Source organism: Abrus precatorius, unplaced genomic scaffold (genome assembly GCF_003935025.1).
Source record: "Abrus precatorius isolate BTA unplaced genomic scaffold, Abrus_2018 Scaffold5, whole genome shotgun sequence".
In the NCBI taxonomy this organism is placed as follows: Eukaryota; Viridiplantae; Streptophyta; class Magnoliopsida; order Fabales; family Fabaceae; genus Abrus; species Abrus precatorius.
The window spans coordinates 454,161-468,832 of record NW_020874395.1 but is presented as its reverse complement, the minus strand read 5'-3'; the positions used below and the strand labels follow the sequence as shown (position 1 = coordinate 468,832).

The 14,672-nt window shown below is 29.0% G+C and overlaps 2 protein-coding genes across 2 annotated transcripts; both read right to left on the bottom strand.

Annotated features, from left to right (window-relative positions):
* Positions 1–1,664: 1,664 nt before the first annotated feature.
* Positions 1,665–2,183, bottom strand: LOC113867571 (P24 oleosin-like). The gene has a single exon (XM_027502964.1). The coding sequence runs from the start codon at positions 2,181–2,183 to the stop codon at positions 1,665–1,667; it is 519 nt and encodes a 172-aa protein (XP_027358765.1).
* Positions 2,184–7,103: 4,920 nt separating this feature from the next.
* LOC113867568 (LOB domain-containing protein 25) lies at positions 7,104–7,589 on the bottom strand. Its single transcript, XM_027502960.1, has one exon. It carries the CDS (start codon positions 7,587–7,589, stop codon positions 7,104–7,106), a length of 486 nt encoding a protein of 161 aa, XP_027358761.1.
* Positions 7,590–14,672: the final 7,083 nt, after the last annotated feature.

The window sequence follows — 14,672 nt, the reverse complement described above, 5'->3', positions numbered from 1 at the left end:
TTAAATGATGTAATGTTTGAAAGAAACTGGTACATATTTTACTCAGAATTCCTGGCATTAACATAGGTAAACTCAATATTTAAATGGTGATCAAACATCCAAAAAAATTAAGCCAACAACTGATATTCAAAAATTGAAAATCTAGAATGACTAAATTAAGGTCAAAATATTTTCAACAACTAAATTACATCATTCTCTTAGTAAAGAAAAGTTTGGTTACACAAATAAAAATCTAACAACAAAGGAATAACTATGAAAATTAAGAAGGATGGGGACCTGGGAGAGACCCCTTGAAGGTTAATCTCCATTTTTTTAGGATTAAACTTATAGTTACTAATGAAATAATTTGTTAATATAATATATTGTATTAATGCAAATTTTAAATATTTATATCAATAATTTTAAAAGATTATTTTAATATTAAAGTACTAATGACTGATAATTATTTTGCAGTAAATGAGATGTGACCACTTATCTATCTTCACTCTTCACGGTCTCATATCCAGCAATCGAAGGGGTGACGAACTACTCGAAGAGAAACAATTCACATATTTATATTCACCCTTTAATATAAATTGTAATTGTGTAGATAATACATTAAAATTGAAACAATAAGAGCCTGATTGCCTTCAACCTGAAACGGAATTACAAACTCAACTCCCAATTCAGTGAAAAGGAGAAATTGAAAAAAGAAAAATATTTTAGAAACAGAATTTCCAGGATATACAAATCATGAACAACTAATGTACAAAAATATTTATAAAGAACAACTCGTTCAAGTACTAAATGAATATTAATTTAAAAATCTGCTCTTTCAAAAAAAAATTGTATTATTCCTCTGATATGTTATCATGACATTTATAGAATTTAACAGTATAGAAAATTTTAATAATTAAAATTAATGCATCTGGGATAAAAGTACTATAAAATTACATCTCATTCCATTCCATAAAGCAATACTTAATTCCATTATATTCATGTCCACTGCATTAAATATGAATTTAAAAATTCAATATTCCTATGCATTAAAGAACCCGAAGACACATGACTGCAAAGTTTTCAGCACTGCGATATCAGGTAAGATGTCTATAACTTCATATATTTCATTTTATTATGTTGTATTGATAAGCTAAGGGCCTTCTTTCCTTCAGCTGGAGCAGCAACAACACACGCACATATTGGTGGAACATTGTTCTTGAAGAATTGAAGGTCATGTCATAGTGTTCTCACATTTTGGATGTGCATAGCTAAATGGAGATTCAAAGATTTTTTGTTTCCTCCCTCAAAAAATCTCCCTAGCTATCTCACTCTGAAATGGGTAATTAACAATAAAAAAAGAAACTAAATATATGTCTTGAATATTGTCCATATGAGATTAATCTCCAGAGAAGAAGGTGAGAAAATTGTGGTAACGCAAGAAATGGCACATTAAATTCAACAATTAAATGCAAGTGAACTAAATAACACAGACACATGCATGCATGACAAAGCAAGCAATGACTAGAACACAAACTTATAAACACGAATGAAGACTAGCTCCAAAGTCCAAAAGCACTAAAGATACATTCATCTACACTACGGTTTATTTAATTCCCACACACTTATATACACGTGCTAAATTGAAACCATTTTCTCGTCTTGTCTCGTCATATTCAAATTATCATTCATATTCTCTTTGCTTCCTGTGCTTTTGTCTGAATGTCTTGCCCCACCTCCTTTGTCTTCTGCCCCATGTAACTTGCCATATCCGCCACGCGCCGCTTAGCCGCATCAAGCTGCACCGGCACCGTCCCTTGCGTCTGCCGCACATAGTTTATCACCCACGAGAATGACATTAACCCCATCAACCCGCACGCGCCTGATGCTAAAACTCCGGCCACCGCTAACCCGATGGTGATGGTGGCCGGAACTAACACCGGGCTGAACAGGATAAAAAGCGGTGTTGTGATCGCCAACCCAATTAGGCTGGCGATCAACGAAATGCCGGAGAGAAAGAGCAGTGTGCCACCTATGAAAACACCGGCGACAACTGCAAGAACTTGAGAGGTGGAAGGGCCTCTCTGAGGGAAGAGGGTCTTAACACCACCTTCATAACGGGGTTGGGTGGTGGCACCTCCTTCGTAACGGTGTGTTGTTGTTGTGTGGACTTGCACCTGATGGGGTTGTGTACGTATTTCAGCCATTGATGATAAAGAGAAGAATAAGATTTTCTTTTTTCAATGGAAGGGTTTGGGTGATGGAAGAGATTAATGCAGGTGTGAGGGTTTGAGGAGGAGGATGATGAGGTGGTGGTGTTTTATAGAACGGTGGAGTTGTGGGGTGTTGACACGTGCATGTGACATGGTGAGTAGATGGTTTGCATGAGAAACAGGTTTCAAGTTGCCTTTGGTTAAATTCTATGACATTATAGAGGACAAGAGTTAAATTTCAGTATTGTTTTTGTAATTATGTAAGTTCTTGTTGATTAATGTTTTTAAAATATCGTTTAAAAAATTTAAAATTTTTCTAATTGAAATTATAAAAAAAATATTGATAAAATTTATATCTCTAATTTTTAACTAAATAAAAGTATTAATTAACATTTATCTTAATGAAATATAATATGTGTAATATCAATTATATGTGTTCTTTATATATTTTAAAAATATTTCACAATTTTTTTAAAAAAAATTACTATTGTGCCGAAATTATTGTAAAAATATTTATCGTTGTTTATTTATTATTTTTTTAATAAAATGAGTTAATAAAAAATGGAATTTTTTTTTAAAAATTGGGCTTGGCATGGCTTTTTGTGAAGGAAGTGAGAGGTTACAATACCCACATTTCTCTTTTGGCCTTTTGGGCTCGGATGTTCATTTCTTTTGGTTGTGTTACCTACCTAACCATTACTCTGTTGACCAAAATCAAACTAAAAATAAAAATAAAAAAATAATATATATATATATATATATATATAGCGGTAATTGTAAAATTTAGGAATTATATTGACCGATTGATAACGTTGAGAAATTAATAATAAAAATTCTAGAGATTAAATTAACTAGTAATATAATATCAATTAAAAATATGAATTAAACTATCTTTTATAATATCAAGAAATCAAATTGACTGATGCTACAAATTCTAAAAATTAAGAGTATTCTTAGAAATGGAGAGTTTATAAAAATAATTCAGGATTATGATTTTTTTTACAATTTATTAAAAGAATAATTTATGTCAATAGTTGTTTGGGTCAAAATTACGGTATAAGTAAAATTTATTGCTTTTACTACTCGTGCTACTTGGAAATTCGATATTGTACTATGCATTTTATTTAAGGCACTGAAAATTTATTTGTGATAATAGATAGTACTTTGCATTTTACCAAAAACAAAATACAATTACTAGTGTTAAATGCTTGGAGTTAAAGTATTTTTATTGCAAAAAATATTAATTGTAAAAAATAATTAATTATTAAGTATATTAATATAAATTACATGCTAATTCATGCCTAAACTAAATTATTTAGGCTCATGAAATTTAAGAAGCATGTTACGAACATACACATTATGAGTACTTTTAATCTACTTACTTAAGGACAGTTTATCTTTTATATTATTTTTTTATTATATTAAACATTTTGATTTTGAGTATTTTTAGTGTTTAGTGTATATGTATTATTTATTTGGAGTCATTAATAATATAATTAATTTTAATCATATATCTTTGTATATATCAATTGTTAAATTAAAAACTCAATATTATTAAAATCAGCATGTCCATAGGTAACACAATATTAGGATTTATGCATACTTTAAGTGTCATTAAAGACCATTGTGTCAGTAGTCGATATTATAGTGGGGTTAAACCATAATAATTTTAAAAAATGATATTATTCCTCTAACTTTATGGTATTTAATAAAAATTATAAAAACTAATAAAGAAAATAGTAAATTGACTATTGGATTACTGTGACGTGTGAATTTTTCTACTCACAAGTGAATAAAAAAATGAGATGATAAGAGGAGGGACCCCATGAAAGGATTCATAGGTCATCTGGCACGTCCCTAACCTCGTTGGGCTTTAATTTTTTGCATGTCTTATGTCTCATCCATCAATCACACATATGGTGGCCCATTGATCTTGTGAGGGAATGCTATCAATATCACTTTCACTGTTAAACTCAAGAACAAAAAATGCTTCTGCCATGTTATCAATAAATTATATAATTTTGATGATAAAATGTTGCAGCTTACAAACTCAGAGACCCATTTGTTTTACTAATTAACTGGTTTTGGTGAAATGAATTAACATAAAAGGGAAGGTTTTGTAAATATTGGCGTGGTGGGTGTTGGAGGACAAAGAGAAACAGTGGGCATCTTTTGGTTCTGAAGATGATTTATTATCTCTATTCTCTACTCTCCCCTAAGAGCTAAGGCCATAATCACTTTTTATAATCCTCAAAATGTGGCTAATATTAGCTTTAACACTTGTCGACAAACAACAAAAGAGAAACCACCAAACATCAAACATCGACCGAAAGACTAAGAACAGAACCCTCCCTCGACTTTCATCAATAGTCAAAGTCAGATTCAATTCGACAAACCTCGATATTTGATTGACAGCCCAACAACAAAAGGTTACTTAAACTCTCTCATTAATTCCTCCCACCTATTTTTCTATATGCAAAGTTAGTATTTTTGTTGTAAGTTTCTAACTTTAAATTAGAAAATGATTAATTGTCAAACATTCACATAGGCAAAATTGCAATATGAAACGAATTTCAATTAGTTTCTAAAATAAGACCGTTGATTAACCCTTTTCAATAATGAACACTAGAAAAAAATTCAAATATTAATACATATCTTTTTGACAAAAAAAAAAAGACACCCCTATAATTACTTTTTGTCAGTTGCTTCTGCGTATGTTGATTGATGTTAAAAAAGATATTATCCGATAATAAGGATTGAGACAACTCTATGATTTCTGTCTATGAATTTTTTTAAAAAAGTTTGTTCATTTAGTTTATAATATAATATGACAAAAATATTACCGATAATAATTATTTACACTATTTAAACAATAATCCAAATAAAATTAAATTTAGACAATTATTAAAGGGTCAATGTAAAACCTAATATGCACTTTAAATCATTAGTTATATATTACTCGACTTAATTATTGGTGAATGACCCTTATAGGTTTTTAAATGTTTTATGGAGTCAACATTAAATTACCAAAGAGAGACGATAAATCTTATCTCCTCTTTCCCCATGGATATAGACACCGGCCATATATATGATTAAATTTGATAATTCTTATCAAATTCAAAACAGAACTATAAGCATAATTATTTGATGCATTCATATGTAACGTAAATGATTGTGCTAATAACATTTTATTTTATAAGACTCACTAAAAAGTTACATTAAATTTCAACTAATATATAAATCGATCTAAGTAGATCCATTTAATGTGATACAATTAACATGTAACTACCCCAATTTGAACCAAGCTCTTTATGGTCACTTATGACAACAAAGATTGTTCATTAGAATTTAATTTTAATAAGTATACAAATTTTACAAAACACAGTGTTGTAAAAAGAAACTTGGGCAATATATGAGCAACATGCACGTTACTTGTCTTAGTAGGTTGAAACTTGAATGACCCAATTGTGATCACATGCGTGAACACTCCCCTTCGCGGATCCAATATTCCTTGGCATATGTGCCACTCATATTTACTTGGATACTTACAATGATAATGTTGAAACAGAGGGAGGACATGGAAATGCTTTTGCGGAAACATCTCCCATATCAATAATATTTTTCTTTTTTTTATAACCCTTTTTTAGGAAAAAAAAAAAGCACGTTAAAAAGACACATAGAAAGTCAACAAATTAACAGTTCCAGTTCTTTGACCATTATTAAGATGTCTCAAAGAGTAACAATAGATTCAGAATCCTTCTCATATAAAACTTGAACAAGCATCTTTTCTTGAATCAGTTTTTAAATAGAGTAATGCTAGATAATACAAATTACCGAATAAATTTTATATAATTAATTACAATTGAGAAAGAATAAATTTCATTTATCAACAGAATTAAGTCACGACACTTTCTTGCTAGTTTTCGTATTATAATTTAAAAATAAGTTAAGCATAAATTTTTAGCCACAATCTTGTTGAATTACCTACATATGTCTAGTGTTATGAACTTCCCTCATGCTAGATATATTAATATTGTAAACTACACTCATTAGACGTAGCCAGAATGTGAATTATATATATACAGCAAATTAAGGGTAGAAAGAATGGCATGTACCCACTACCAATATTTGTTCTTAAGTCTTATATTAAGGAAAACATCGGAAAATGGAAACACAACATGGAAGGTAAGTTAAGTTCTGTTTTCCTTTTTATGTAGGCTATATACATATGTAGCCTTTATACATATATAGTTTAAGATATGTAATGAGTATATAAGACACATGTTGTGTAGCTATTCTAGATATCTAGTAAAGGCCATTTTGAGATCCTCACCTAAAGAATAAATAAATTCATATTATGGGTACATGGAAACTGCAGTGCATGCCTGAAAAGGTAGGTGGCCAAATATATATATTGTGGAAGATAAAAATAATAATAAAAAAAAATGGTAGACCAATAAGATTCTGTTTGGCTAACACCTTAGACTTAAATAAGCCAATCAGTATGTATGGACTGCAATCTGTGGGGGCATTTTTAATATTTTAGGTTATTTAATTTTCTCTGAAAAGAATTATGAAATTAAGGGTGAAAATTAAAGAACATAATATGTCACGCTGCCAATGAGAAACTAATTAAGACAAGTTTTCACTCATCGGTTTGGTACGTAGTTAAGAGGGAAGTCCAGTTAAATAACATGCCATATTATATTCTCATATATATGTACCTTGACTGCATATATAAATATATAGACATAGATATATACAGAATAATTAAGATCCCTTCATCCAATATATAATTTACAAGATATATATTATAGAAACCCTAAATGGCTAACTTGAAATTTAATAATACCTGATCACTAGCATAATTGATGCATATAGGGAGGGTTGAAAACTCACATACTGTTATGTGTGTTATGTATCACCTCTTGGGTAGCTGTCTCCACAAGGATCATTGTTCCAAGTAGTAGAAGGATAATAAAAACCATGAGAGGAACCTCCTACTCCATCACTCGTCCTTCTACCTCCAGCTTGATGAGTAGTTGGCATTTCATTACAGCTATAGCGGATCAAATCAGCATTTGTGGCATCGAGTTCCTTTTGGAGCCTAAGGACTTGCCTTTGGAGGACTGAAATGGCTCCAACACAACCATAGACAGGGTCTTTTATTCGTGCTTCTGCTTCATATGCCAAAGAGTTCACAGCATCCTCCCTTTGATGAGGTTGCACCTCGTTGAGGAGTTTGCTCACATTGCTTGCACCAAATATCTTGTGAACATTTGCAAACTTTTGAGGCTCTTCTGGTGGAAAATATGGGGCAAAAATGCAATCTGGCATGCACTTCCTCCTCAAAAACTTGCACGCTGCACATGGTGAATTGGAGTAGCTAGAAGAGGCCATGATCTTCACTGCCCAACAATCAAAATCCAGTGTATACTATTCAATTAAATCAAACAACTACTTAATTACAAACTATAGTAGTACTCTCAACATTCAAGCTTCTAAATGATATTTTAAAAACAATGGTACTCTATTATACATAAATCTATATCCACAGCATAAATATAATTATTTCAAACTTGGGAATATATAATAATTATTGTCAGTCTGAATTTTAATTGCATAGTAATAATCCTATTTAAGAGTTTTAATCTCTCCCATAAATACATCTAATTAAACTTAGGGTTATGACTTTGCTTGGGTTATTAAAGCACTTTGCTGCTGCTATACTTTTCAAATCAACTTTATGTTTTTTAACTTCTTGTGCCGAAGCGGTCTTCGTTGATTCAGGATGCCACTATTAATAGATTCTCAATACCCAGAACCCTTTTCTTGTTTTCTTTTTCCCTTTTTTGGACAGAAGGACCAGGGAGGAAAATAAAAATAAAAATAAAATATTAAGTATAATTCTATGGCAAAGTTTTATTAATTGTTCTTAGTTTCACTTCAAGTTCAATCTCTATTTTGGACATTGCTTTCCTTAACCTAACCTTTCTTAATTTTTCTTTACCGATCCACCGTAGGTGTAGCCTTCTGTGGGGTAATTGATGTTCAATTGGAAGTGGCTACAAGGCCAAGAAAGGTACACCTACCAACCGGGTATCTTTTTAGTTAATGGATTGGACATGTGGAGTTTTCTCTATTTTCAACTCTTTCCGTTGGATGGTACACCAATCACCCAGAATTTCATACCTTCCGAAAATTTCAAAAACTAAAAGCCCTGATCCAACCTTAGAACATTAATTTATTTGGCAAATTTCCAAAGAAAAAACAAGAAAAAGGAGGTAATTGGAACAAAAACTATACCTGGTGAAGCTAGCTTTCTTTGAACAAACAATGTGTAATTTCGATCTTTACCTTAATGCAGAAGGGTTGCTCTTTCAAGATCTATTAATTCTTTAATATTGGCAGAGAAAAAGTCTGCCACCACCCAGCTGAGAGAGAATTCTTGAAAATTTACTATTGGATGTGAGAGTTCATAGAGGAACCCTAGTTAGTTGCAAGACAAGATGAGAGAAACCCGCAAATTAATACAGTGACAACAGAAAAACGACATGAGGGCATAGGGAGGCAAAGAGCATTTCCAGTGACAATGAATGAAAAAGAAAGCAAAATGGGGAAACAAAGTGAAAAAGAATGACTATGACGAAAACTTTATAATAATACCAAACACTGTACAAGAATATCCAAGGTTAACTTGCAATAATCCACCCCATTTAATCACTTGCTAGTTTATGTATAAATAATATGCATACATATATAGTTTCTGTATGTAATCGAAAGCAAAACAAGGTGTATCTAACCTGGTTTGAAATTTAAAAAAAAATGCGTCTTATCTTCAGGTAAATTTTTATGTATTGGCTCATTAATTTGAGGTTCCCATTTGAAACAAAATGAAGAGGTACAAAGTAATTTGGATGTACGGTCTTATAAAAAATTATATTTACATTTAATGACATGTTATATTATTTATTAAGTTTGATATCTCATTTAATTGAATGTTAACGTAAATAAACATTTGATAAAGTATCAATAAGAAATTAAAATATAATATATATTTAAAGCATAATTATCCTACTTCTTCTATTATGATTAATGTGTAATTTTAATTTTTTAATAATTTTTACTTGAATTTAGTCTTTCAACTTTTTCATTGTTAAAAATATATTCTTTATTTTTTTAATAAATTTTTAACTTCTTATTTAAAAGAAAATAGAAAATAAAGCCATTAAATTATTTAACATCTTCTTTTACTTACAACTCATCGATCAAAACATTATAATTTTAGAAAAAATTAAAATTTTTAAGTTCTATTCTCTTCAAATTCTTAATCTCACTGTATTAGTATTAAGCTTTCTAAATTTTATTGAAATTTTGACTTCAAAAATTCTCAAATCATTTTTAGAAGAACAAAGAGGGGTAATTTGATTTTTTAACAACGAAAAAACTATAAAGAAATTTTTTAATATAAATAAACCAAGAATAATATGCACACAACAAAATAATACAAAATAAAGAGAAAAAATATGCATAATTGGTTTATCCAATTTCAGTCCAATCTCAAGCTGTTATTTGAGATTTTGTTAACTTGTTTCATGTCAAATTTTTGTTTACAATAATTCCGACAAATCCCTCTCTACTTTAACACAAAGCAAAATATATAATAGTTTGTTATCTCCATTCTAAGGAGTGGCATAACAAAAATTCTCCTCTATTTTTACAAAAAAAAAAAAAAAGTAAATATTTTTATTAAAATAAGGTTTTTAAAATACTATCTATACTCTCTTCCTTTTCTACTAAAATAAAGAATTCTCTTATATTTAACCTTCAATATTTCAACTCTCTAGAATAAAACTGCCAAGTGTAAAACTCTCAATATTTGAAAAGAAGAATGGGTGTTGCAAGGATTGAACTACTCTTGCATGATTTTTTCCCATCCAACGCATATGATTCTTGAATGATATCTCCTATTTATAGGCAACATGTCTCATGACTTTTGATAGCCGTAAGAATGACATTAGGCTTTAGAAATCAACCTCATTAGTTCATGGAATTTTCAGGTTCCAAAATATGTAATCCGTAGTAATAATAGTAGAAATATTGTTGGTTCTAAATGGTAGTTGCTGCTAGCTCGCCTGATACGTGCTACTGTAGTTGTTGGTTTACACTATTTTGACATATTAACATATTTGGGATATTCTAAAAGTTAGAGAGTAGTTCTTTTCTCATTAAAGCTGGATCTTAATTAAGATAAAGTAAAAGAAATTATCTCCACTATAGTTGATACAACATAAAATTTACTTATATTTTATTAAGATATTCTTTAATTAAATAAAGCAATACCATAAAGTATTTCTTGATTATCAAGTGATATAAATATTTAAATTAAATAATACAAATGATTGTTGTTGGTAAAAAAATTAAGTATTTTAAATACTTAAATTTTAACATATGGAGTACCCTTTTAGTTGCAGCATATCATTAAGAACAAATCAATCACAATCAAAACTTTAAACTTGAACAAATCAAATTAAATAAATAATTTAAACATATGTAATTTATTCGAATTAGTACACAAATTTGTTCATGTTAAAAAAACGTATCAATCATCATCAAAACTGAGTTTTCAATATTTTTTTTTTCAAAAATCTATATCTAATTGATTGAGTAAATGATAAAAATAATGAAAAGTTGAATAACAAAATTTGACTACAAAATTATTAAACGACATAATTATACATCATAATAAAAAAATAAAATTTAAATACATTTTTTATTTATATACTTTACATTAACTTTTAAGTTGATCTATACATAAGAAAAAATTATAAAACGGTCCTTATATATATAAAAAAAAAATTCAAAATAGTCATTGTCTTTAGTGGACCTTCTAACATTGTCATTGCAACTCATGTTTTGATAAATTTCCTCTATCTTTCAACTAGTTTCGATTAATGTCCTTTTCACGCATATCAATAACCAACTTCACCGTGTATACTAATCATCCTCCTTTCACATTTTTCCTATTGTGTTGAATTGTTTACAGAATCAATGCTCTTCAAGTATAGTAAATAGAGTTTTAGTTATCAACACATATTTTTTTATTGTAGAACCTCCATTAATAGAGCACCTTTTCCTTTCCTCGCTAGCTAGCTTTGCAAGTAATTAAATTAACAACTAAAATCATATACCAAACATCACTTACAAGAAACAAAGAAAGCAACCCAAAACTATTTTACACTTTCAAATAAATTCATTTATCAATATGATAAGATGATTTTTTTTATGAAGGAGCGATAGGGATGGTGGTGGAGATTAGGGGGAAAAAAGTAAGAAAATATCTTATGAAGGATGTCCTATATAGATTTCGAGAGATTGTGAGTGAAAAAAAATAGTAAAAAACAAGCTTTAGAATTTGGAAAGATTATGTTCGTGAAAAAGGGGTGAAGTTCCATGATCATAAAGATTTCCACGAACATTGTTTTACTAGCCTTAGGTTCATTCACGGTAGTAAAAGCCATGGATGCTTTGAATAAAATAGCAATAAGAGGATAAGAGAGATGAACAATAATGATATTATAACATCCACTAAAAGCAAGGATCATTTTAAAATAATTTTTCATACAATGATCATTTTATAATTTTTTTATGTAAGTTAATCAACTTAAAAATTAATGTTAAATATTAAGACTGCAAATGTATTTAAACTAAAAATTAAAAATAATATTAAGTTCATTATATTAAAATCAAACTTCTTTTTACATGTTGAAGTGAAGAGAATAGAAAGAGAGTGATAGAGTTGGAAAATGAAAAAAAAAACACAAAAAACAAAAAACTTACCTTTTATAAGATCGTCATGTATCATAAGTTTTCTTCATTTTATTTATCGTTACGCAGATAGTAATTGTTATTCTTCCTTTCTTCCATATTCTTCTTTTTCTTTTTTTCATAAATAAGGCAATGAAACATTTCGAGGATGTTTCAGTTTGGAAGCATGCATCCTTTGTTCCCCCATACTTTAGATATAGGTATCTAGGTTCCCTAAGCTGGATTAAAATCAAAAGTCATAAAAAGAAGAGTGGGTATATACAATTTACTAAAGCTGAATCATCTGATATCAGAGGCATTGCCATTCATGAGGCGAGAGTTAGGTTAATTAGTCTAATCCCTTGTCTTTGTCTGGACATATTTTTGGGACTTGAAGATCTGGCACGGCCATTGCTCGACTATTGACCATGTTAAGAGACTTAATATTTAGATAAATTATACAAATATTGAGATTATGCATTAAATCAGAAAAGTTTAAAAGTAGGAAATTGAAAGTGAAAGCAAGTAACACACATTGATTCTACAACAAAATTTGCTTATTAAATTAATGGGTGAAAAACTGAAAATTTAAAATGCCATCATATTATTTTTTAAAAAAAAAAATAGTGAATTAAGTAGCTAGTTCTTTAAAGATTTAAAACTTCAGATTTATCTTTATAGTGGACTTAAGTAGTAAAGCAAAATAATCTTTGATGAATTAGTATAATTAATTTCGTTTTAAAATCTTTAAGAGGTATGATAAATTTTTTAAAACATTAATTTAGTAATTAATGTATATAAGAATAAAAGGATATACTCAATATTTTATGATTAAACACACATTAATTACTAAGCTAGCTATTAGATATACATAATATAGATATACATAATATGATATAGAGTCGTTAACTTTCCCATGGTACATATATTTGTACTGTGCAAAACGTGAAGCCATAGTTCTTCATTGCATCCATAACATTGACTGATGGATATCCAAACAAACATGACAAGCCAAAATAATGGTGGGAGAATATTATCGACTTTTAACTATTTTATGAGATGGTACATACTAAATTAGGTTCTTCCCCTTTGCCGTCCTTCTTTTTTGTAGGGCACACATTTAAGGATTCATTTCTATAAAGATATTCCAAGATATCTCATGGAAATCTCTGTCGACTCTGAAATTGTTTATATACTGTTGTCCTCAATTATTGATAGCTCATAGAAAATAAAATGACTGTTTAGCTTTCATTATTGATTATCACTTGTTCATCACTTCATCTATCAGCAAACAGATTCCTCAACGTAGCCAAATATCATAAACAATATTGCTGATAGCCAATTTATGTTTTCTCGTATGAGTTCAGAACTGAAATTCTTGGAATAGACTTTGGGAGTTTTATTCCAAATCACAATCCCTTCTGTTATTGTTACTATTGTCGATTTTTTTTAATGGGTATCTATGGATATATACATAATAAAAAAAATGATTAAAAATTATAGTATTTATTATTATATTTGATCATGTAATATTTTATGATTTTTAATAAAAAATACATAACATACATATATTCTTATTGAGTATGTTTTAGTATACAAATTAAAAGAAACAATATATATATACCGTTGTTATGAAAACTCAATAAGTAGGTTAAAGTTTAAAGTTTAAACTTCTAAGAAATTATATTTGTAAACTTAACACTAAGTCTCAACCTAAAATTTATAGTAAGTTTATATATTCTTATTTAAGGATAGTTAATTAATCTTTTTTTATTAAATCACACGTTAAAATGTATTAAAAAAATATGATGGTGAGTAAATTTTTGTGTCTTTCAATAAAATATTTTTATTTTTATTTCTTAAACCAATGTCATACTCTCAAGACACTAATTTAGCACTTTTCTTTATTTTTTATGTGAAAATTTTTCATTCACATTTTATTTGCAATTTTATTAGTGACACTTAAAATTCTCTGTAATATTGAAATGAAACTCGAGATAAATGTTTAAGGTTACTTCACATGCAAGAAAAACCATATTTAAGATTATACATTCACAAAAAAAGTTCATGTTTCAGAAATTTGCAGAGGGAGATTTAACTAATGTTTGAATAAGATCAATCGTAGAGAAATAATAATATTTTTTTAGAAAATAAATTGAATCAAATTAAATATGAATACATTACTTTTTTATTCCCTTGCATATAGTCCATACTAAAATTATAAAGGATATATATCACTTTACCGACATTGAAGCAAGTAAATTCACCCATTATTTGATAATATTATACGTACGCAAGCCCTAATAATAATAATACTTCACAACCTTTAGTTAATAGTCCAAATTTAATAGGGTGGTAGATTATCATTATACATAATTTAACAAATAATCAATGTCTACCTGCTCCATACTCTTGAAAACTATTCACTAGCAAAACCAACCAAGAAACTTATAGGCACAGGAGTGGCTTGATGTGCTTATAAGTGCCATAATAATCATAATATGCGTTGTACTTTATTACAATATATGCTTAACCATAACACGACGTAAAAAAAGTATCCATAATAATTTTCTTTGATCCTTTCTCCCCTTTTTCATTCTTTCCTGTTAGAGGGGTTTGAAAGGGACCGTAATTAATACGACTTGACACTGCCGAAAGGCCAAAAAGGTAGAAATG

What these genes read in the sequence shown, in the direction of transcription:
- LOC113867571 (XM_027502964.1), bottom strand. Translation starts at nt 2,183, where the DNA reads ATGGCTGAAATACGTACACAACCCCATCAGGTGCAAGTCCACACAACA.
- LOC113867568 (XM_027502960.1), bottom strand. Translation starts at nt 7,589, where the DNA reads ATGGCCTCTTCTAGCTACTCCAATTCACCATGTGCAGCGTGCAAGTTT.